The sequence below is a fragment of the Adiantum capillus-veneris genome, chromosome 2 (assembly GCF_014529385.1).
Source record: "Adiantum capillus-veneris isolate H3 chromosome 2, ASM1452938v2, whole genome shotgun sequence".
Lineage (NCBI taxonomy): Eukaryota > Viridiplantae > Streptophyta > Polypodiopsida > Polypodiales > Pteridaceae > Adiantum > Adiantum capillus-veneris.
The window spans coordinates 143,707,577-143,733,538 of record NC_140932.1 but is presented as its reverse complement, the minus strand read 5'-3'; the positions used below and the strand labels follow the sequence as shown (position 1 = coordinate 143,733,538).

Genomic DNA, 25,962 nt, shown 5'->3' with positions numbered 1-25,962 from the left:
AGTGTAATCCCCGTGTTCTTGCACTGTGTGTCTTTACCCTGAACAATCCAGGCTCACTCTTTGAGGAAAAAGTGATTGATATCCCGACGATGGAACCATGAAACCAGCCCGTAGGGCGGTAGGCGTTGGCTTTCACCCGAAATTCTTTACTTTATACACACACACAGAGCACTTTGCAAAGAGAACGTGCGACGGGAGTTAACACTTGAATACACACACGGCTCGGAAGCTAGAATGCTCCGAGCAGACGCCGACAACCTGTGGGCCCCAAAATTGGCGCCCCTTTCGGTATTTCTTTATTCTTTAGGAGGGTAAATTACAAGGTAAGGTCCTGGGAATCCTTCACGTGTATCCACCTAGATACCATTTGATTTGGCCAAATTTCGGCAGCATAACAGCCCCAAAACTTGCGCGAAACCGATTCCCCTGCTGGAACTCGCTTGCACTGTCGTATACCCTCTGATTCCTGTCCAAAAACAGTAAATTCAGCACGCTGTATTTACTGGTTTTTGCCCTGTTTTCAGCCCCAAACAGTCCCCTAACTGTCCTTTGCCAGTGGGGCACGATTCCCAATGATCCTGGCGTCCGTATGGCTGAAAAACAGTCAAATTACAGCGCATACACAGCGCTGATTTTGCACCTGTACGGTGAGGTTATGACCCTCACCAGTGCCTGCTTTGGAGCAGCAGTTAGCTACCCCTGTTCCTGCTCAAGGAGGCTCTTGCCTCAGCACAAAAGCATGAACCCACACAACTGTACATCAGTCAAATGAGTAGCCCTCTTGTGGGGCATCACATAACTGCACGTAGGGGAGAAAGAGAGCAGTATGTAGCGTGCGGGGCATCACTCCCGTCACCATACTGTACATAGAGGGAAAGGAAGCACTCCATAGCTCTTAACCTGTGACAGGCTCTCAATGGACCATCCCCCCAACATAAATCGAGCGCCCCCTCTTCTGCCCTTGACCTGTAATGCATCTGTGAACAAATAGATGCAAAAAAGAGAAGATTTCCATGGCTGCCAAAACCTGCGTATCGCTGAAAACGCAGCAAAACAGCCCTGTAAACACGCATCTGATGCCTTCCAATGTTGAAAATGAGCTCCTTGGACCTAGACAAAGTCATGGGAAGCTCAAAAATGGAGAGAAATGGCTGAAAATCCAAGTTAACAGCCTCCAAAACTGCTCCAGAAAGTCAGTTACGGGTTCTGTTCTCCCAAACTTGGTAAATTGACCACAAAGTGCCACTTGGCACTCATACATGCAATTTCCCCACATTGGGTTTCCTGCTTAAAAATCTCTCAACTTGTGCATCAGTTGACTTTGCAGCAGAGTACTAAAATGTTCCCTTGGTCATACCGAAGGCAATGACGCGAACACATTTCACGGCCCAAAATAGCAGTTCCCTAATTTTTAGGAGATGCTTCCGTCGGGCTCCCGCTGGTCTTCTGACCATCTATCCTCATTGGGACCGCATCCAAAAGTGCAATGTGGCCCAACTGTCGGATACTTTCTGTTGGTAGTCCCACCTTGACTTTACGCCTTAATTGAGTTCACTTCCTAGTATCCACCAACTTGCTAAGTGCGACGGGGGGGACTTGTATGACCTTGCTCTGAGCCTAGACATCCTCTTACCATACGGATTCCAGTGCCGACCAACTTCCCGTCTGCGGGTGAAACTACCGTTCACATTGGCCATACAATGTCCGACCATTTGCAACTTCAAAAAGAGGGTCTCAAAAATAAAACAAAAATCATTGGAAGAAACCAACAACTAAGGTTAGCAATTGCCACGTCCTCGTGACAACCCCATAGGTTTAGAACAACTTATAAATTAGTCATTTATTCATCTGGACATGCCACGTCATCATTTTGTGACATACCCTCCTCTTAAAAGAATTGTAATCGTCCTCGGTTACGCCTGTAAAATCACACACAATCCATAAACCAATTCAATAGACACTGATTCTAAGTACCCACGCACTAGACAACACAAATCCAACGCTTGCACAAAGACGACAGTCACTGAACATTCACATCACATTCCAATCAAATCACATAAATTCCATCCAAATCTAGTACCATGATTCCTGGCAACATGTTTTCAATCGCATCTAGATCCACATCCGACCTCGCTGATGTCGGATTAACTAATTCTTATTGCCATCATGTCCATAGAATCTCAAAATCGAAATGATGCAATCATTTCGGCTTTCAAACCTCCACTCAAACACAGTCACATGAGAGAGCACACAAAAATCAGATTCATTTCGGGAATTCTCAGTTCGAAGTACTTCTTTCATAAAGTCATCCAGCAGAATACTGTCAGCTCATCAGTATCCCTAAAATCCAAAGGAAAATCGGTGACTTTATTCCTTCTGGGTAAGAGGTGACAAAGGAGCGGAGTGACTCCCCTCTTGTGCAGTTCTGTCTGCACCAAATTCAACCCGTTGATCTTCGAGACGTCTCGGAATAGACGCAGCTAGACCAAATTCAACCTTGTTGATCTGCGGGACGTCTTTGCCATTCAACATTCATTCGGAACTTAAACCATGATTTATCAGGAATGCAGTTAGCAAAACAGACAGAAGCCATAAACTGTCTTAGCAGACACTGACTGTAAGTACCTACGCACTTGGAACATACATCTAGCACTCACCTCGATTACGCCTGAAAACAGACAGAAGCCATAAACTGTCTTAGCACACACTGACTGTTAGTACCTACGTACTAGGAACACACATCTAGCACATGTACCAATCGCCACTCACATCACACGACATCACAGGACATCACTAGACATCACAGGACATCACATGACATTCAATATTCATTCGGATCTTAGACCATGATTTATCGGCAATGCAGTTAGCAATCGCATCTAGATCCACTCAGGACCTCACAGATGACCGATTGACTAACCCCTATTCCAACCATGTCTATTCGAGATCATTCATACCAAAATGCTGCAGTCATTTCGTCTATCAGTTCCTGCACTTCAAAACAAGTCAAGAACAAATCAATATCATATTATCCGAAATTCCATTTCAGTAGAATACTGTCAGCTCTCAGTATCCTTGAAGCTCAAAGAGACATCAGTGACTCTAATATTCATAAATCGAGGCATCTGTTGACAAAGGAGCGGAGTAACTCCCCTCTTGTGCAAACCCACTACACCAGATCTCCGGCCTAGCTGAATTCGGGGTTTCATTTGGAGTAGACTATGCTAAACCAAAAACTTCAAGGTAAAGTTTCACAATCTGAGAATTATTTGCTAGGTCCTCCTCCTCCATCCACTTCGCATCCAATGCAGGATAGCTCTTCAATTTAACCAAGAACTGCCTTCTGACTTTACCCTTAATTCTTTCTGTCCTTATGTGCCAAAATCTGTTCGGGAACAAGAATCTCCTCGTTTTCTTCCACTTCGGATTGCTCATCAGGCTCCCCATCTTCGAGCACATCACCTTTAAAAGGTTTCAAGAGACTCACATGAAATGCATTATGAATCCTCCAAGTGTCTGGCAGTTTCAATCAAAAGGAGACATCATTGATCTTTTCGGAGATCTGGAAAGGTTCATCGTATACTAAGCTTTGGAAAAAGCCTCTCCTTTCCCTTTTTCTTTCTCAGGCGTGCCATCTCAAAACGTAAGAGCACCCAATCATCCTCTTTCAATTTCAAATCGCGACGATGGCGATCTGCTGCCTTTTTCTCTCTTTCCTGAGATTTCTGCAAAGCCTCGCGGACTTTGGCAAAAGCCGTGTCTAAGTCGCGCGTATACTCATCAGCTTCAAAAATCTTATCTTTCGTGCTTAGGAAGGGTGGAACCTTCGCAGCACCTTCAATAATCTCAAATGGCACCTTCCCCGTCGAAGAGTGTATCGAGTTGTTGTAGGCAAATTCCACCAAAGGTAGATACTTTTCCCATTGAGTCTTCTCATCCGAGATATAAGACTTCAATAAATCTAAAACCACTGAATTGGCAATCTCAGATTGCCCATCAGTCTGCGGGTGGAAAAATGATGAGAACTGCAACCGCGTGCAAATGTTCTCCCAAATTGCCTTCCAAAACAAACTCATGAATCTGGGGTCCCTATCGGAGACAATCGTCTCAGGCATGCCATGTAATCTAAAGATCTGGGCCACAAACAGTTTCGCTAAATGATCCGTCTTGACTGTTTTCTTCACAGGAATGAAATGAGCCTGCTTGCTAAATCTGTCAATAACAGTCCAGATACCATCGTGACCACTCTGTGTTCTCGGGAAATCAAATTACAATACTTTCCCAGGGGCGGGTGGGTATGGGCAAAGGCTACAACAATCCCTGTGCTTTATGCCTGTCAAACTTGACTTCTGGCATACTAAGCAATTGCGCACAAACTCGTCCACATCCTTCTTGAGTCTCGGCCGAAAGAAGTATCTCTCTACCCCTGCCAAGGAGGTAGCAATGCCGCGGTGACCCGTAAAAGACGGACAGCGGCATTCGATCATAACCTTTTCCCTCAACGGATGTGTAACGCACAACATGGTTTTCCTCATTAAGTAGCCATCCCGAATGGAGTATCCCGCTACTATCTCCCCATCCCGTATCCGTGTGAAAATGTTTGCAAATCTGTATCTGTGGCATACTGGTCCACCATATCCTCGAAGCTGTTATGATGTATCACGGGAATAGCCAGAACCAACGGCTTCCAAGACAAAGCATCTACCACCAAATTCTTATGTCCCTGAACATGGACAATCTGGAAGTGAAACTGTGACAAGATGTTCGCCCACCGCATCTGCTTTTCCGATAGCTGCTTCTGTGACAAGAAGTAGCGTAAGCTCTGATGGTCTGTAAAGACAGTGAAATCTGCTCCGAGTAGGTAGTGCCGCCACTGAGCCAAAAGCTATTTCTCATAAATCTGTACTGTCAATTCCGGCCTTGAGAACAATCGGCTCTCGTAAGCAATGACATGGCCTTCTTGCATTAAGAGAGCACCCAGACTACGACCACAAGCATCACAATATACTTCAAATGACTTCTGCAAGTCCGGCAAAGTCAAAATCGGTCCCGTAGTCAATTTCTCTTTCAATGTCTGAAAGGCAGTCACCTTTGTGGGTCCCCACGAGAAAGGGACTCCTTTCTGTGTCAAGATATGCAAAGGGGAAGCAACCTCTGCAAACTTACTAATGAACACAACCCCAAGAAGCATCTAACTTCATGGACATTCTTCAAATCGAGCCAATCACGGATAGTCTCTATCTTGGCCGGATCCATCTGCACTCCTGCCGCTGACACAATGTGTCCCAAAAAGTGTATCTCTGGTAGGAAAAATTCACTTTTCTTCGCATTAATCACTAACTTGGGATCTCGTAATGACTGAAAGACTGGAAGCAAATGTCTCTATGTTCTGTTTCATCCTTGGAGAAAACAATGATGTCGTCAAAGAGAGTGCCAACCAATAGCCTGTACTCTCGAAAAATCATGTCCATCATCCGGTTAAATGTCGAAGGAGCATGGGTTAGGCCAAAAGGCATCACCAAAAACTCAAATAACCCAAAGTCGTCCGAAAGGCTGTCTTGTAGACGTCTCCTGACGCGATTCGGATCTGATGATATCCACTCTTCAAATCAATCCTACTAAAACACGAGGATCCCTGTGATCTCTCGAGTATATCATCGATCCTAGGAATCGGAAATCTGCTCTTGATGGTGATTTTGTTGAGAGCTCTATAATCGATGCACGTTCTCCAAGATCCGTCTTTCTTCAAAACCAACAACAGTGGAGAACAGTAAGGTGAAGTACTAGGCTGGACAAGACCCTTTTCCCAAAGGTCTTTCACTGGGTTCATAATCTCTTCGTTCTGGGCTTTGCTCACATGATAAGGTGGCCGGTTCGGTGGTGTGCTTCCAGGTATCAGATCAATAGTATGATCTTCAGGACGAGCGGGTGGTAACTCACCTGGCAGGCCCTCTGAGAAGCAATAAGCATGAGTGTGGAGAAAATCTTGGCGTTCTTTATCAAGTTCAGACATATTTGTCCTATCCTCAACACTCAACTCTTTCAAAAAGATAAGTAAACAAACAGACTGGATTTCATTAATTTTGAAATGGCCGAAGTCGATACAATAGGGACAAACTCGCCCTTAAGTTTTATATCGAGTACAATGGTTCTGCCCTTCTCTGTGGTCAATGTTTCCTCGCCCGATAGTCGACCACGGCGTTGTTCTTGTGGTACCAGGAAATTCCTAAGAGACCATCACAACCTTCCAAAGGCATTATGTAAAAGTCCTCATGTCCCAAATACCCCTGACAATGCAACCGAAGTTTGCCAATGACAGGTGTAATGGCTATGTCCCTGCCGGGTGCCGCTAGAACTGCCTCTGCAAGTGGTCCCATCCGATCGAGAGTGATCTCGAGCCACGCCGCCAATTCCGGGAAAGGAAGTTGGCCTTGCCTCCTCCATCAAAGAAGATCAAGGCTTCTTGGTCTTTCACTTTGCCCCAAGCTCGGCAAAGTTCTGTACTCTCGTCCATCGTGTTGGGATCGGTATCCACGCAACCAGTCCTGTTTTCTTCTTGCCTTTTCTTCCACGGTCCTCAGCTGCTCCCGAACTCTTAGGCCTTTCATCGTCCTTGTCGTTTTGTTTTTTCTGTGCCCTTTAAGGGCACTTCGTGGAGATATGCCCAGTTTCACTTTCCCTCCTTTATGTAGCGAGCCCTCTCTTGAGGAGTAGGTTTGGGTCGTGCATCCTTTTCTTTCTGTTCTGGGTTGCTCTTTCTCTTTCTACTTCCATTTTTCGAAGTTTGTTCGGCTCTTTGCGTCATGATCTCATCTGTGGGATAGGTCAAACAGTAAAACCCCGTTTCGCATGACTCGTCAACTCTTGAATGAAAGCTCATTTTTTGTTCCAAGCAATGATCTCAGATCTCTGGTAGACCCAAGGTGAACCGCTCAATATGTTCCTTGAACAAGATCTTCTTAAATGAAGAGGCGGGTAGAAAAGAGCTCTAGAATCTCTCGCAATATGAGTCCAACGTATCTTTCTTGGTCATCCAAAGATGATTCCAAGCAATTCCTATGTCGCGTTCATACTCTCGAGTCAGCCAAGAAGAAATAAAAAGCCTTTCGAATTTCAGCCATTTAACTGGCGTTGTCTTGTTTAATAGAAGCGTGGCCCGCCAAGTTCGAGCATTCCCCTTAAAATAAGAGGCAGCTCTCCGAATCTTAGAGTGCTCTGAGTAACGCCCTCCAGAACAAGCGATGTCAAAACTGCTGTATAAATGACAAAGCCTTCGAAGCATCTCCATAACCAGAAAAAGTGTGAAATTTTATTGATTGTCCACCTTCCTTAAACTCTCGGACTTTCTTGCTTTTGTCTTCCAGAAAGTCATATTGGTTGGCTTTATAAAAATTCGTCTTCTTTGCGTAAAAGTTGTTGTCGTCGGAGTCCGAACTGTCTGTAGACGAGTCCTCAATAGAACAGTCAATCACAAGGCGAGATTTAGACTTCTTTGCCTTTTTCTTGCCCTTTTCGAAGCGTTGCTTTTTGCTTCGCTTTTCGTCTTTTTTGTCTTCTTCGCTCGAGTCAGAGGAGCTAGAAGAACTCTCATAAGAAGAAGAAGAACAAGAACAAGAACAAGAACTGGGTACTCCTTTAAATCGAACACGCTTCTTCTGCTTTCTTGCCTTTTCAAATGTAGACTGACGACCCAAATAACCGCGAAGTCAGCGCCTTTCTTCTGCTTTTTGTCGTGCTTTTTAGCTTTGTTCTGCGCGTCAAAAGGCTGAGCAATTTGTGCATCAACCACCTCTTCTAATTCTTGCTGAGTGTACATCCTAGGAGTAAAAGGTTTCTTGGGTAGTTCTGTGGTCTGCCGCCACTCCGTGTGCACCTCCTCGAAAGAGGTCTCGCTCATATATTTTGCAAATTTTGGGTCCTTCGCAAAATTGAGCATCATCTTTGTTCCGTCGCCGATCAATCATTGATGCTCCATTTCTTCGAGCTCCGCCTGAGTAGGCCGAGGCGGGCCATACTCCTCGCGTGAATCTTCGTTGTGATCCCTTCCCGCATCTCCGGATGCAGAGGGAGTCGACTAATCTTTGCCTGAAGCCATAAGTGCCGCGGAAAAAGAAAAGGGATCGGATTTCCCGTAGAAGAGAAATCGGTCGTGCTTTGATACCATTGTAACAGACTTGGAAACTCCAGGTCAAGAAACTACCGCGACAGCACCAATAACCACTTCAAAACAAATCACAGTTCACAATTGATTCGACACTGGCCCGGCGGAGTTCCGTGCCTAGAGATATTGGCCCCAAAGACTGGCGCCCCTTTCGGTATTTCTTTTTGTATTAATCTGTGTTCAAAGTACAAGAGTGCAGGCAGGCGCTCACACTCAGACTCTGTGTCCAGATGCTCTAAGTTGCGAGGCCCTGCCCACGTATTTAAAGGTTTACATGGGATGCTAAAAGCAGAGCCCCAAAAGCTGGTAAACTCAAAAGTTTGTTCTCTCTCTCTCTCTCTCTCTCACAAGCTCTCTCTTTAGCCAATAGAAAAAAATATATAGCAAGAAGCTTCTCTCTCTCTCCCATGCTACAGTGCATAGAAAAAGCAATGCCCAAAAGCAGCGCCAAATCTTCCGCAAAAAGTGCCGAAAATCACAGAATTCCGTACGTCCTGCCACGTGTCGAAGATGCCAGATGGATGCAAGGAATACAGGTTAAGGATAGTATGAACCTTATCAATGCTTACAATGCTACCTTAGAGTAAGAAAATGTATAAATTTCTTTTAAATAATTAATGTTTTTGTCTATTAAGACTAATTCTCTTTTTATTGTGCACAAATTTAATTAGTATGCATGCTTAGAATCATGTCTGTGATGACGACGTCTCTCAAACACCAAGTAGAATTTTTAACTCTACTTTGGGAGAATGAGATGGACTATAGAGCAGACATGCTTGCGGCAGCTATATCTCCCAAGCACCAAATGGATTAGTTATCCTCTTGGAAAGATGTCATAGGGTAAAAAGGGATCCTCTACCCGATAAGAAACATTGACTAATGACTAAGGCTTTATCTCTTCTACCTCATAGTCGAGATCGACTATTATTTCAAGAGAGAGGTAATGTCATAAAATCTAATATCTAACCAACCCAAAAAATCAAGGCATTGCTTCGCAGTAGAAGGCATCACATTTGGCATTCACATCGCCCAAAGCAGCCATTACATTCTAGCCAACTCAGTGCTAAGCACGGCGTTTACTTTCAACAGCTCCTAGCTAACAACATCATCGTGAATTTACTTGCCCGAATCTTGGACAGTGCCACTTCCCTCGAGATGCAAGTACAGGTGATTCCATTTGCTCGAAGGCATTCTCTTCGCACTCAATTGTTTGTTTCTTGTATCAGTTTCTCAGATGATGCCAAAATTATCCGGCTCAGTAGTGCGCCTGCAACTGGCACCGGCCTCAAGCCCTATGATCTCATCAACCCGAACTCTGTTGGACGAGCCATAAATTCCTGTAGACTTCTCAAGCTGCATACAATGCATACAAACCCCGCTGAGGCTGTAAAATTCCCAGATGGCATACCAATCGAGCGGACCAGAAATTTTCCGCAATTTGCGAGGCTACCGTACAGCCAGCAGCGTCAGCATTTCAGTGTGTTTGCATTTTCCCCGGGCTTGTCCATGCAGGTGTGTGTATACTGGGCAGCCACGTCACTAGTTTGTGAAAAGCACCCAATCATCTTCCTTCAATTACAAGTCACGTGGATATCTATCAGCTGCCTTCTAATGGCAGGCCGTGTCGACTCTCTCTAGAGTGTACCGATCGTTTGTGGACACTTTCTTTGACGACATTATTGTCTTCTCCAAGAATGAAGCAGAACACAAACACCACCTGTTGTAGGTTTTCCAAGCATTGCAGATGCATAAATTAGTTATAAATGCCAAAAAGAGCGAGTTTTTTTTTGTTTGAGATAAATTTCTTGGGACACATCGTCTCAACAGAAGAGGTAAAGATAGACCCAGCCAAAATTGAGACTATTCGTGATTAGCCTGATTTGATGAATGTTCATGAAGTTCGAAGTTTTCTTGGGTTGTGCTCATATTATCGACGGTTCATTCAACAATTTGCAAAGATGGATTCTCCTATGCATGTATTGACTCAGAAAGAGGTTCCTTTTACATGGGGCCCGACAGAGATTGCAGCCTTTCAGACTCTCGAGCCTACAGGACCGCCAAGGTTGCAAAAGCCATTCAAGTTTATTGTGATGCTTGTGGTGGCAGTCTGGGAGTCTTGATACAAGAAGGCCATTTCATAGCCTATGAGAGCAGGATGTTTTCATGTCCTGAACGGGTTGCATAGATTTACGAGAGAGAGCTTTTGGCAACTATTCATGCTCTTACGCAATGGTGACTTAAAGCTGACTTTACCATCTGCACAAACCATCAGAGTTTACGCTACTTCTCGTCGCAGAAGTAACTTCAGAAAAGCAGATGCGGTGGGCTAACATCTTGTCACAGTTCCATCCATGTTCAAGGACAGAAGAACTTAGTGGCACATGCATTGTCTCGAAAGCCCTTGGTTCTCGCTATTTCTGCAATACATCATCGAAGCTTCAAGGATATGGTAGATCAGTACGCCACAGCCGAGAAAGTAGAAGAGAGAGGGCACGCCTCCGCCAAGTCCGGGAATGGTAACTGCTCTGCTAACGTGTAAAGAGAGGATGGGTAGTGTCTCCATGTCTCTATAGAAGTTATCACTAGAGAGGGTGGGTGCTCTCTAAAGAGTCGCCAAGCCTCCCTACAGTCCTAGCTCAAGAGCATTTGATAAATATCTCTCTCAAACTGAGCTAAGAAATCTCTTTTCTTTCACCATATAAGGCGTCGAAAGATTATCATGACTACCCAGGTATGATGTCTCCTAAATCCACCTTTCTTTGTAGCCAAGAACTGCTCTCTCACCACTCATCATCATGACTTCCCATGTATGATGTCTCCTAAAGCCACCTCTCTTTGTAGCCAAGAACTCGTCTCTTAGCACTCATCATCATACCAACTATTCTAAAGCATGCTCCCAGACTGTGTTCTCTCACCAAGCTAAGAGTGGGGAAAAGTTGTGGCTATCGTGTGTCTCACACCTTTGTCAATATCTGGGTGAGCTCTCACAAGGCGACTATAGAACTCTACTACAAATGCTCCATCTATCTCTCTGCAAAAGTGGTATCTTGAATGGCAATGTGCCACATGATGAAAGGCATGAATAGTGTAAGTAAAATCTAGAACTAAAGATGTATCAATAAGATCTATAGCCAGTCACACGTCTACGCGAGACTTATAAGTCTTGAATCCGTGGTATAAGTGATGTGGGAGAGTTACGCTACGACTACCACAATGCATATATGTTGTGCTGCTCCTTGCTCTGCTCTTGGATACCACAAGGTCCTCCACGCTTATCTGCCTCCCTTGCACCACCACACGAGTTTTGTCGAGTTGTCGTGCATATACCTGCTTTCTACGTTTTCACTGCTCATCGCTCTCTCGACCACACCCCTGCCCCCAACCCCCTTGCTCTGCGTGGTTCCCTATGTGCCCTCATAGTTTTGTTCTTTATGATTTTTTTTGTTTTCAGCAAGGTTTTGCTTCTTTCGTGTCTGTTCCTTGATTTTTTATGCCTACGCTTTTTGTTTTGGTCTATGTTTTGTTGTTTGGCTGTATGGTCTGCATGTGTGTATTGTGTGGGTGTGTGTCACAAACTGCTGGCGTGTCAACCACTAAAATCGGACTCCCTGACTCTAACCCCAGCCAACTTTCAGATCCTAGTGGAGGTGCCCAAACCCTAATAAAAGAAGCAGAAGAAGTCCTAATCAACTTATTCTGGACTCGGTTCCTCTTATCCTCTTCGCCAATTCTGTCCAGTTGGGCACGTTACATCATCACTTCGTGACATTGCCCCCTCTTGAAAGAATTGTAATCGCCCTCGATTACACCTGCAAAACAACCAAAGGAGAGAAAATTTTTCAGTAGACACTTACTTTATGTACCCATGCACTAGACTTTCACAAATCCAACACTTTTACAAAGACATGAGCCACTGATTAATCAGAATTCTGTTGAGGCTCTCAAATACAAATCATGATCATTGTAACCTATTTAGCAATCACATCCAGACCGCATTGATCTTCCACGGATATATTGATCTACTAAACTTGTTACTATCAGATTCATACCCTTTCTTTTCACATTTCAATCAAGCAAACCATGCATGATCATCCCCACCATGACAGTACATTCGCATAGCAAGCAGTGAACAAAATCACACACTTGGTTCACAATGAACACTATGTTTCAATCACTCAAGCTAGCCATCTCATTCCATCCCGAACTCTTGATGGACCTAGATCAATATGCAACCATCACAACCTTCCGGACTCTTGATGCACTCACAACAATGTTCAGTCATCTCAGCCAAATAGAAAGCTTGATGTACTAGAATCTCATTCAGTTCTCATTAGCCTAGCCATCACATCCAGATCTCATTGATCTCTAATAGATTACTAGATGCCTAAGTTAAAAACGTCCATCAGACAAAATGCTGCAAACATTTCATCTTTCTCTACATGTCTCTGACAATACGCACATGAACGCAAAATACTGTCAGCCTTTCAGCTCCCCTCCTGTGCACTCCCGCACCGCACCAGCTTCGACGTACAAATTCATCCGTAACTTCTAGCATAGACACTGCCAATAATCCAAAAGCTTCAAGGTACAACTCAAACAGAAGAGAAGTTGCGATGTTCTCCTCCTCAATCCACTTTGCATTGAGAGCCTAAAAAGTGCGCTTGACCAAATTATCCGATGGACCTAGCTTACCTTTCTATTCTTTTCTTGTGTCGTGGTAGCCTTGCTTGCCTCCCCTATCCACTGACACTTCAATCTAAATTGTCGGAATTCTTTGATGAACCATCACTAGATTCCCTTGCTTCGTCGGAACCCTAGGATGCACTATTAGTTGATTCCCTTACTTGTTCAAAATTTTCTGATGAACTTTCATCCGATTTCCTCAGTTCTTTCTCTTCCCTAGAAGACTCTTGCCGTGTTAAGGTGGAGGCTGGCTTGTCCATAAGATAGGTGTAGGTGAATGACTCGACATGCATACCAAAACCTTGCTTGGCATGTCCCATAAGTCTCTGAATGAAGTCAGACTTCTATTGCAAACAATACCGTTGAATCTCTTTTGGCCATCCACAGCAAAGCCGCTCAAACTGATCCTTCAAATAGACCCTCCCAAACGAGGACACTTCCAAATAGATATCCCAAAACCTCTAGCAATAGTATCTTTCTTGGTCATTCGCAAATGATGCCAAGCCGTCATGACATCTTCTTCGTATTCTTCAGATATCGAGGCAGAAGTGAAAACTCTCTTGAATTTTACCCACTTCTTAGGCGCTTATCTGCGCAACAACAGAGTAGACCACCATGTCTGCGCATTTCCTTTCAAGTAAGATGCCACCCTTCGCACCTTGCAACGTTCCAAGAAACGACCTTTTGAGAAGGCAACGTCAAACTGCTATATAAATTCAAAAGCTCAATGGCTGTCCTAGCAACTTGAAAACGTGTAATGTGCAGTGGAAGTGAATGATGGTGTATGCTCAGGATGAGTGATCAATGCGTACTCAAGGTTCCTTTTACTACAAGGGAGAGAGAGCCCCCCTTTCAACTTTATAATAGATTGTGCAATGGACCAAAACAATAGAGAATGAAACTGTGAGAGAAAGTGATGTGAGAAAGAGAGAGAATAGACACCAGATAGGGTCCCAAACCCCCCTCCAAGGACCCCCCTCTCTATTGCTAGAGAGGTATTTGCTTTAGATTGCACAAAGTCTAGTAAAATGGTTCTAGATGCTGAGATGCTTGATGACGACGATGATGCTTGCGGTAGGTGCTAAGACTGTGAGGCTAAAGGCTAAAATCTGAAAACGCTGTGGTCCTGGCTGAAAACTGCGACTGCGACTAGGCTATGGGCTGATCTGCTATCGCCAATGCCGGCGATGGCTGATAACTGAGAAACGCTGGCTAATCTGAGGGCTGAAAACTGAAAATGCTGAGGTATCTGAGGGCTTAAAACTAATCGTTGATGCTCTGCTGCGGCAACGAAGTGCTGACGGCAATGATGACGCTGAAAAAGGTGATCAAAGCTGAAGAGATGCTGGCGTTTTTAGCTACTAAAAACGCTGATGCAAGGTCATGAAGAAACACTCGTGTTGCCGGCAACACCAGGTGTTGGTCCTCCTGGTACTTGATTGGTCCTGCTGGTACTTGAGAGGCTCTCTTCACTGCTCCTCTACTTCTACTAGCGCCCCAAGGCTGGATATATAGGTGCAATTTGATGGGTCGAGCAGCTACAAGGGCAGCCCCACAACCAGGAATTCCAAGAGTCATTAAAAAATAAAATGCCTACTAAGAGTTGGTTCACGCGCAGTTAGGACACGGTTCACATGCGGTGAAAATGTTTATGCTTGGTGCTAGCTAATGATGCTAAATGTTGTTGTGCAATCAGAGCGTATGCACCTACTCTAAGTGCCTGGACATGCACGTCCTGCGTACAGGCTCACAAGATTGCCAGAACACTTCCAAGGCTGTCCTAAACCCTAGAGGTGGGAGTTACACCTTGTCCACATGCACATAGAGTTAGATGTGCACGTGACAAAACGTGTAAAACTTGACTCCTTGACCACCATCCTTGAACTCCTTGGTCTTCTTGTTTGTTTGTTCACTATCTAAACTGTCAGTAGAGGACAGAGTCTCCTCCCCTGAATTGCTAGATGGCTCTCTTTGCCTTCTAGAATTTTTCATTAACATGCTTTTCTTGCTTTTTTTATTTTTCTCCGCTTCTTTCGCTTTTTCTCATCCTCTATGGAACTAGAGGAACCACGAGCTATCAAAACTTTCTGAAGACAAATAAAAAAATTGGGTCATCCTCAAAACAAACACGCTTCTTGGACCTGCTTACCACTTTGAAAGTCGACTTCTGGCCCAAATTATCGGGGAAATCCGCTGATTTCTTCTTCTTCCGAAGTGCTGTAAGCTTTTCATCAATTGGTTTTTCTTTTCAAGAGCTTTATCAAACTCTTTTTGCGAGTACAGTTTCTGCTTTTCTGCACTAGGCCGCTTTTTCACTAATGTCTTGAGAGAAGAATCAACGGCCTTGCGGCATCTCGAGTGAATCTCATCAAGCGGATGATTTTTCAGGTGATTTACATATTTCGGATCTATGGAGTACTTGACCAATCTTTTCATACACGTGTCAACCTGCACTTGATATTTATACTCCGCTCTATCAAGATTCCCCGTCGGAAATTTCCCAAAATCTCTATTGGTTTCTTTTGTTCCCACGTTGGGTTTCAGATTTTCTTCATCTCCACATAAACCAAACGTCAGAGGGGTGCATGCTGCAAAAAGGATCGGATCCTTCCTAGAAGACGAATCCTTCTAAGCTCTTATACCACTTATACGGGCTTGCACACTCCAAGCAAGAAATCAATAGCAACACTAAAGCAAAAACTAGAGAGAGAGAGAGAGAAAGTAGGAGAGTCAACACTGCCTGGCGTACCCAAGACGCATTGGACCAGAAGGTTGGCGCCCCTTTCTGTATTTCTTTATTATTGCTTTGCAAAGTTACAACTCCCGAGGTCCAACTCTCTCCAAGACTCTGCATCCAAATGCTCTCTGAAAGTGGCCCTCAGGGCACTTATAAACTTACAAGGGATGCCCAAAATCAAAGACTCAAAGCATCAGATTCAAAAGCTCCTATTCCCAAAAGCATCTACTCTCAAAAGCATGCATGAAAACTGCCAACTGTAGCCAGCACAAAACATGGAAATTCGTACAACCTGCCAGGTTAGCATGTTAGCACATTTACGGATATCAGCCCCAGATGTAAAGCTTTTGAGTATCAGCTTTTAGGCCCCTCCACCGGTGCTCCATAAGTTGGTAGGGATTAGATTTTTTAATCTCTAACCCCTTAGGCCCCTCAGCCCATCTTCTCGATTCAATTCCTCTTGTCCTCTTGGCGAGTTCTTTCCAGTTTTGTGACATTGTGAATTGAGCTAATAGCTTTTTCGCGGCAAATTTTGGACCTACATGCTTTTAAAATTGTTGCTTTTCATGTGACTGCTTTTGGATAGGCGAGGGGTCTTTAAACATGTGTGGGGGCTCTCTCTTGCATTCTACAACGTGAAGAAGCAGAGCAAAGTTCCCAGAGCTTGTGTCACGTGACACATCCAAACCTATGTGTCCGTGGACAAGCTACAGCGTGATCAGGGTTCAGTCAGTCCAGTCAGTCTAGATTAGAAGTGATCTGGCACTTTTGTGAGTCTATTCGTAGACCGTGCATGCCCAGTCACTTAGTGTAGATGCATATCCTCTGGTTGCACACAACATGATCATAAGCATTCCCATCAGAATCAGTTAGGGGACTTCTCCAATGCATTTAGCCTAATTTACCTATTTTTGACATTTTTCACTTATTATTTTTAAGTGACTTTTGTTGGAAAGTAGGTTGGGCAATTTTGCTAAGTTTGTATATAAGCAAACTAGAGCTAGCACTATTTGGCAGAAGAGGCAACAGGAGCCAAGCTCAGCATGCAACTTCTCAACAAGACCACTTGGTGGATTCGCTCCAAGCAAGAAGCAGAACCTCCCCTAGCGTTTTTGAAGACCCCTTGCCTCGCGTTTTGTGCATCAGCAATCATCGCCATACCTCCCAGCCACTAGCGTTTTGCACCATCATCCATCGCCAGAAGAAGCAGACAAGCTAGCATTTTTGACATCAACAGCCCTAGCGTTTTTTAAGATCTCCGCATTTGCAGATTTCAGCCTTCGTCGATTTTCAGCGATAGAAGAGTAGCAGATTCAGCCCATAAAGAAGTAGCAGATTCAACCCGGAAAGACCTCAGTTTTCAGCCTTAATGAACCTCAGTTTTCAGCCCTAAACCTGCAGAATTTCAATGACAAAGACCCACAGAAACAGCCCCCAAATCAGCGTTTTTGGCTTAGCCGCAGATTTCAGCCCATAGCATTTTTGGACAGCAGTAGAAAGATTGCAGATTTCAGCCCTAGTGTCGGCCTCGTCAACCCCGTCGTCGTCGTCAACCTAGCCTAGACTTGCATCAGTCTCATGCATTCAGTTTGTACCAGATTGTGCAATCAAAGTAGACCACTCTCGCCGACGAGAGTGGGGCCTTCGGAGGAGGGTTTTACAATGTCTCTGGTGTCGTATCTCTCTTCTCTCTCTATCTCTCGGTCTCATACATTTGCACGCACAGTGTCCATTTACTTTGTTTGTGATCATAGCACTCTCTCATTAAGAACGGAAGGCTCTCCCTTCCATAAGAACAAAAGGAACCTTGAGAGCACATTTCGGAGCACTCATCTTGAGCAAAGCGCAAACATTCATTCCGTTGCACCTAACAGCTTGTACCTTGTTGAGCAATATAAAGAAATACCGAAAGGGGCACCAAGATTTGGGGTCAATGCCGTCTGGGAGTGGAACTCCGCCGCTCCGTGTCTCATGTGGATTCTCTCTCTCTCTCTCTCTCTCTCTCTCTCTCTCTCTCTCTCTCTCTCTCTCTCTCTCTCTCTCTCTCTCTCTCTCTCTCTCTCTCTCTCTCTCTCTCTCTCTCTTTGTTCACTTGTATGAAAAGTGTTAAAAGTCAATCTCTCTCTAACATCCACTCCTGTTTGGCACTGCCTCTGAGAAAAACGGTGGCTCGAGGAAAAAAACCTTTGATCCTTCTCTTGCAAGCGGTCTTTACAGCTTATGCCCCATAAGACAGAGATGAAGATGTGCTTGCGCCCAATGCCCAATGGACTAAGGGTGGGAGTGTCTAATAAGTCTGAGGCAAGGACACAAAGTTCCTTTAATAAAAATTTCTGTAAAACTTGGCAGCGCAATCTTGGTATGTTGCTCTTTGGTAGGACCGTTATGCTTTCATAAAAGCACACGCTTGAAGCTCCGATACCACTGTAACGGGACGCGCATCACGCAAGAAGAGGAAAGCACCGACTAAGCACACTTTTAAGCACTTCAAATAACAACTGAATTGAAAGAGATACACAACACGAGATGGGAGTGGCAGACTTCCACCCCAAGAGAATGCAGCACTGGCCCAAACATTGGCGCCCCTTTCGGTCTTTCTTTATATTGCTTCAACTCGATACAACTCCCATGGCTCTGCATTGCATCTCCAGCGAGTAGATTGCCAGAGTGAGAGCCCATGGGTCTTATTTAAACTTTAAAGGCCCTAGGCCCAAAAGCATCAAGTCAAAAGCATTTGGTTCTAAAAGCATATGACCCAAAAGTTGCCAACGCAAATCTGAAAATCAGTACAATTTGCCACGTCAGCAACCAACGCATTCTGCAAACGTCCATACAGCTTGCCACGTCATCCTATCAGCGCAATATACAGGACTGTCGTACAGCCTACCACGTCATCAATTGGGCACGGAAAGTCTTTTTGGGTGTTTGTGTTGCTTTATTTTAATCCTAGAGACTAGGGCCCCATCGGACGGGGTCCCATAAGTTGGTGGGAACTTTTAAACAATAGGCCACTCGGCAAGACTTATAAGTTGGTAAAACTTCTTCTGTCGGTTCGTCTCTTAGGGTTTAGGCCCCTCCGCCGGAAGCTGTAGGTTGGCTCCGTACTTCAATGGCTTGACACGTCAGTAGTTTGAGAAACTTAGGGTTGCCCTGCTGTTTTGGCAATTTTTATGCAAGTTTGGTGTTGCTCTTCCTCTCGCCAGCTTTGGTGATTAAGATCTTCAGCACGAAAAAAGCTCCTTGCCATGGATGGTGGTCCAACTTGATACTATCCTGGTGGTGTGCACCATTGGTTAACTACGGAAGATGTAGAGCCTCATGCCATGACATAATTGTATTGCTCGGGCTTGCGGAAGATCCTATGCAGATTTATGTTGCCCGCTCCTACAGGTCTCTTCAGCTTCCTATCCTCCCTGGCTGCACATATCTTTATACCTATGCTGATCCTTTGGTTTTTTCCCTCTTCGTGCTTCATGGAGATCTTGAGAGATTTTCATGATTGATTGTATCTTCTAATGTGGCTCCATTACGCTGTATTTCAATTGGCAGACAGGCTGCCACAGTGCACATGAAAAAAACAAGGTACCACTAACTCAAGAAAGCTCTCTAACAAAGAGAGAGAGAGAGAGAGAGAGAGAGAGAGAGAGAGAGAAATGAAATGTTATATTAACGCCTTCAATAGGCCAAAGTGACCTATGCAACCAAAAAGTTACAAGCGGTAAATCTGATACAATGTCTGAGTACACCAAATAAAAAGAATACATAGAACTGAAATGGGGCGGGGGGGGCGGGGGGGGATATACAATGAGTGAGCTGACACAATGGGTGATACGAATGAGCAGAGGTAGGTAGATCAAACTCAGAGGAGATCCCTCTACGGTTGCTGTCAAATCTCATCAATATCCTCCATGGTCACAACCATACAACCTGCAATGCCAGATGCATAAATCTACCCTATCAAGCCTCAAGGTCACGATATAAACCAGCCTCTGACAATGAAAAAGAAAGCAGGAATAAAAATTTACAAACATGAGTCATTATCCCATATGTATCCAACTGAGGCTTCGTCTACATACAAGAGATGACCCGCTAAACATAAAGACAATAAGACCTACAACCACTGGCCTTCTCATGGTTATGTTAGCAGGTTCTTATAAGATGCTGAGGTTTTGTACACAAAATGCAAGAAGTTTTTCCTACAATAAGACCTTTCACGTATTTAGCCCTTACTTAGCATTGAGAGATAAGAAAAGGTTCAGGTAAAGGAAGCACTGTACCAATAAAGGATTCACCTTCAACCTTTATATTCCATTTATGATCAGTCCGGGCTGCGGACTGAATGCCGCCGTACAGACGATTTGAAACTGTTCCTGAATTCCAAGCTTGCATAAAATCCAAAAAAAGTCTCCGTGTATCATCTGCCGACAGGTTAGAGAAGTATAGTCCACGCTCATCTCTTAACCAGGTAGAAAACTCTTTGTTCTTTTCATAATAATCATCCTCTGTAAGAACCTTCAATAACAGCTAGACATTTCAGCATTTCACAAAAATGAAGGTCTAATCAACAAAAAAAAGCACTCATAAATCCTACCTTACGAGAAGAAAATAACTCCTCCTTTGGAGATAGATTCACACTTGCATTGGTTTTTGGTTTCTTGTGACCTGGACAATTCATCACCAAAAATAACTGACCTCTCTCTCTCTCTCTCTCTCTCTCTCTCTCTCTCTCTCTCTCACAGGAAGAGGCTGATTTCAAAATCCCTCAGAACCCCCAAATGGTGCCGATTCTGAGGGCAAGTACATCACTGATTACAAAAGCATGCCCGAAGCGACAATCTCAAAACTCTAAAAACTGGATACGAGTAGTAGCTACATGGCAAACTGTATAAAACTGAAAGCCAGGGTTAAAAACCTCTCCTAAAGAGAATAATAAGTGCCCTAGCAAGCTAAGTGGAGAGAGGCTGACAGCAGCCTCTCAAAGAAACGCATTGTCACCAGGAGTGTATTTTACATGTTGCCTTCTTTAAATATGTACTCCGTATTTTTATTTATTTATTTTTACTTGTTTTCCCTAGAACCCTTGAAAAGGTGCAAGTGGACTTTGCATGGCCAGTGTGAAATGGCTGCGGCCGAATAGGTTTCTCACATCCGGATTCTAGGTCGGTCAGTCTGGAACCGATCAAGCCAAATAGCATTAAATTCTAATGCATAATGAAGCTTCTGTGCGCCAAATGGAATCTAGGCCACTCGGCAGCTCCATAACAATTTCTTGCCAGTCTTGCATGAAGAGGGGCGCCCGTTTTAACAATGCAGGCTGATTTTTGCTTCACGAGTAAATTATAGAGTGTGTCTGAGTAGTGGGTGCAAGTTCACAGCTTTAATAGAAAGCTTGCCTTCTCCTTTGTCTCATGTAGCGTGATGATTTGCTCTCGTGCATGCATCTCTCCCCTATCTCATGTAACAGGATGTGTCACAAACTGATGACGTGGCATGGCTCTGGACACACATTACCAAGTGGGGCAACAGACCCGGACACACTCACTGGTTGGACAAGCCCAAAAAAACGCGGAAGACAGGCTGACGTGGCAGTCCGGGATTTCTGGCGCAAAATGCGGAAGCTTGCTGACGTGGTAGGGCATACGGATTTCCGCTTTTTACGTTGTTGTACGGAATTCCCAGATTTGCGTTGAACTACTTTTGCAGCCTATTGCTTTGATTTTAGCAAGGCTTTGAGGATAAACTGCTTTATTTTTAGAAGCTTTTGGATTACTTCTTTTGGGACTCTGCTTTTGGGCATCCCTTGTAACTTATAAATAAGTGGGCAAGGCCCTCACTTCTCAGAGCATCTGGACGTAGAGTCTGAGACTGAGAACCCTCCCACTCTCTTGTACTTTGAACCCAGATTAATACAAAAAGAAATACCGATAGGGGTGCCAATCTTTGGAGCCAATATCTCTAGGCACAGAAATCCATCGGGCCGTGCCGAATCAAGTGTGAATTGTGATCTATTTTGGAGTGAATCTCTATTGTGTCGCGGTAGAATCTTGACTTGGAGTGTCCAAGTTTGTTAAGTGGTACAGAGCGCGGCCAATTTCTCTTCTACCGGGAAATCTGATCCTTTTCTCACGACACTTATGGATTCCAACAAAGAACAGTTGACTTCCTTTGCATCTGGGGATGCGGGAAGGGATCACGAAGAAGATTCTCACGAAATGTATGGCCCACCTCGGCCTACTCAGGCGGAGATTGAAGAGATGGAACGTCGACAATTGGTTGATGAAACCGGCCTGTTCAATCCAAAAAGGGCGGTAGAGTTTAGACTTAAACCTTATTTGCTTTCACCCATTTAATTCGTCGCCCACTTTACCTGTACTTTCAAGACACAACAAACGGGAGAGGGATACAGGCTGCTAGATTGCACCTGTATGAGTAGACCGACAACAGATTGGCCCCTAACTTAGGCGCCCCTTTCGTTATTTCTTTATTGTTAAAAAGAGGGAATAAACGTTGTGGTTCCCTACAAGCTGCCCCAAACAAGCTCAGCTGAATTTCAACTGTTCCAGTCCTCGTTTGCATCTATGTCGTACATGCTCACAGTCAACATTGATGTATTCAACACTTGTCGACATATGTACGACACATACATGCTCATTGTCAACCCTGGTGTATTCAACACCTCGTCGACACATGTATTGCTTGTGTGTGAACCCTGTCCCGATGACATAGTGGTAGCTTCGCAGTCTGCCATTGCTTTGAGTCACTAACTTTCCAATGACAAAATAGTAGGCACACATTTTGCCACTGTCTTATAGTACACGTTGGGCCCAGTAACACTTTCGAGCATACCCAAACCGACAGTTTAAGAATGCAGTTACACATGTACTCTTTAATAGAAGCAATTACTGTATCCTTGACAAACCGACAAGAAATAATCACTTCTATAGCACTAACCAAACTTTTGGACATTCCATAAGAGCAATTGCCAAACTGACAATATGTACAGCTCTAACATTCATGTAACAGGTATTTCATTTGAGCTCACTTTAAATACCATGTACATCATTTGTTTCAAAAGCCATTGTCACACTGACAATCCATGTAGCTTTGAAACTCAAGGGGTCAAGGTAGGTTGGAGATCGAAGGCTTCAAGGTAAAGTGATAACACAGTTGGTGACTCTACAAGTTCACCTTCTTCCATCCACTTCGCATCCATTGGAGGATAGTTTCTGAACTTTACCAAGTAACGTCGAGCAACCTTGCCTTTCACTTTTCTTTCCTTATGTGCCAAAATCTGTTCGGGGACCAAGATCTCGTCAAGTTCCTCGACTTCCGGCTGATCTTCAATTGGCATATCTTCTGGCACATCACCCACATAGGGTCTGAGAAGACTCACATGAAACGCATTGTGAATCTTCCAACTGTCAGACAATTTCAGCCTATATGCAACATCACTGATTATGTCGCACACTTGAAAAGGCCCATAGTAATGCATGCAGAGCTTTGGAAACAGTCTTTCCTTGCCCTTCATCTTCTTTAACCTTGTCTTTTCAAAGCATAGAAGCACCCAATCACCAAGTGAAAATACCACTTCACGACGGTGACGATTAGCTGCTTTCTTTTGCTTTGCCCGAGTCTTTTCTAAGGCCACTTTGACCTTCTTGTACATTTCATCCATGTCCTGAACATACTTATCTGCTTCAAATATCTTGTCCTTTGTATGCAGTATGGGAGGAACTTTCTTGCCACCTTCAACTATCTCAAAAGGTGCCTTGCCAGTTGATGAATGCACTGTATTATTGTATGACTGCCCATCTGTTTGAGGATGAAATGACGAAGAGAATTTGAGCGTGATGCCCATATTCTCAAACGAGCCTCTCCACAACACACTTGTCATGCGTGGATCACGGTCGCTAACAATCGACTGTGGCATGCCATGATACTTGAAAATATTGCTCATAAACAAGTGTGCCATCTGATCTGGCTTTATCTTCTTCCTGACTGGAATAAAATGAGCCTGCTTGCTGAATCTGCAAATGATGGTCCAAATATCATCGTTTCCTGTCTGCGTTCTCGGAAGATCGAAGATAAAATCCATAGCAATACTTTCCCATGGTTTATCTGGAATAGGTAGTGGTTGCAATAACCCTGGTGCCTTTTGCCTGTCAAACTTGACCTTCTGGCATATTAGGCATTCTCGCACAAAGGCATCCACATCTCTTCTCAATGTAGGCCAGTAGAAGAATGTCTCAACCGCTTTAAATGTAGCATCGATACCACGATGCCCTGCATACAATGGGACATGACTCTCTTCTATAACTTTGCGTCGCAATGGCTTTGTGACACACAATCTGCCATGCATCATCCTGAAGCCATCTTTGAGAAGATAGTGTTCATGACATTGTCCATCCGTTAGCTGCTCGAAGACCCTTGCAAAATCTTAATCATTTCCATACTGTTCCCTATACACGAAACAACCAAGGAATACCTAACAGCACATCACATCCGTCCAGTGGCATGATGTAAAATTCTTCAGCATCTACATAGGACTGGATATGTAGGCGCAACTTTCCGATGATGGGTGTCACAGCCTCTGTATGGCCAGGACATGCCAAACCTGCCTCTGCTATATACCCCATCTCTTCAGGTCTGATTCCCAGCTTTGAAGCCAATTCTGGGGAAATGAAGTTGGCTTTGGCACCTGGATCAAAGAAGATAAGCACTGTTTGATCCCAGACCTTTCCCCATGCTCGGCAAAGCTCACTTGCATCTGAATTTGGCTTGTCGCCCACCATATCTGGCACTAGACCAGCCATGGGCTTCTTTCCTTTCCTGTCCTCCTTGTCTTCAGAATCAGCTTGCATTTTCTTTGTAGGACAGTTGTAAGCAATGTGGCCAGGCTGCTCACAGATAAAGCATTTTTTCTCTGACCTCAGGACCTTCTTTTGCTCTTCCGACTTGCGAGGAAAACTTCTTTTCCATTTCTTTGATGGTCCCTTTTCTGACTCAGCCGTAGCTTTGCCTTTCCCAGCATTGGCTAGCTCCCGAGTCCCTTTAGGAACCTCATTGGGAACGTGCTTCTTCGCTGAATTTTTCTTGGTTGATCCTTGCTTGACGCCAGTATTGAATTCACAATCTTCTCCCTTGAGCAAACCATTGCCAGTGTTTGCTACCTCGATGAGCTGCGTCAAAGTAGTGACTTTGGTCTTCGTGCAGTACTTTCTCAATCCTTTGGGTAGGCCACAACAGTATTTTTCAATCTGTTCTGTCAATGGCACAAACCTATAGGAATTTACTAGAAGCCGAGCTTTCCAAAACATCCGATTGTAGTCATCGAGATTCTTGCAAGTGGCAGCATTAAGATGGTGCCATTCTGTCATGGCATCTGCTTCAAAGTCATGAGATAACCATGCTGCTGCAAAAATCTGGTTGAAGTAAATCCATGTGGACGGAGCTTGCCCTTGTAGCAATAAAGTTGTCCACCATTGTCCCGCATTCCCTGTCAAGAAAGTGGCTGCCTTGCAGACCTTTGAAGCCTCTGTAAAGTTTCCCCCTGCATAGGCCTTGTCAAACTGCTGGAGGAATGAGAGAGCCTTCTTCCTTTCATCAAACCCTGTAAAGGTCGTGAAAGTCACACCTTTGCCACCTTCTTTGTACGGAGTAGGCCTCTCCAACGGCATCAAATTGTCATATGGAAGTGACTGAAACATGGGAACAGTGTTAGGGTTCATTTGTGTTCCCTGACCGCAATTAAGTTGACCTGGAAATGCCATATTTGGCTCCTGATTTGTAATTCCAGCCATACCAAAATTTGCATGTGGCATCCCAAATTGGCCCTGAGTGCTTTGAAACCCTGGTAGCATGCCCGTGACACCATACATGGGGTTAGGCATCATCGTTTGAGCACCCCCAAACACTGTTCCTGGGGTGTAAAACTAATTTCCAAGTGCATGACCAGCCATGCTCTGGAATACCGATCCACCTCCAAAATAGCCAGGATGTACTGAAGGTGGTGGGAAGACTTGTAGCATAGCCTGTAGGTTGCTTCCCTGCCCATTAGAACCAGCTATAGGCTGCTGAAAAGTGGTACAGCTTGAAAGACTGGCATCTCAGCCACCTGTTCTTGCACCTTAGGCACAGGTTGTGGAGACTGCATGTTCTCCGTCAAGTGTACAGGTGTTTCCATTGACTGTGCAGTATGAATCACCTGTGCTTGCGCCTTAACAGGCTTTTGAATATGATCCAGTGACCCAACTTGCTGAGACGGAAGAGGAGGTTGCAGAAAGGCTAAAAACCTCGGGTTCTGCATTACTTGTGTGAAAATAGCCACAGCAGTAGCCAACTGGGTCATGAATATATCATCATCCGTCTGTGGTGATCTTGA

The 25,962-nt window shown here is 44.4% G+C and overlaps 1 protein-coding gene across 2 annotated transcripts in view; it reads right to left on the bottom strand.

Moving 5' to 3' along the window:
- Positions 1–25,962, bottom strand: part of LOC147463784 (uncharacterized) — an 89,233-nt gene that overhangs the window by 13,715 nt on the left and 49,556 nt on the right. The window contains exons 3-4 of one of the 2 annotated variants that reach the window (XM_086490927.1): positions 20,173–20,243; positions 19,859–20,093 (exon numbers count right to left, since the gene is read on the bottom strand). In XM_086490927.1, the coding sequence (XP_086347053.1) occupies positions 19,859–20,093; positions 20,173–20,243 (306 nt within the window). The remainder of the gene's footprint in view (positions 1–19,858; positions 20,094–20,172; positions 20,244–25,962) is intronic. The other variant, XM_086490934.1, reaches the window with a different exon arrangement.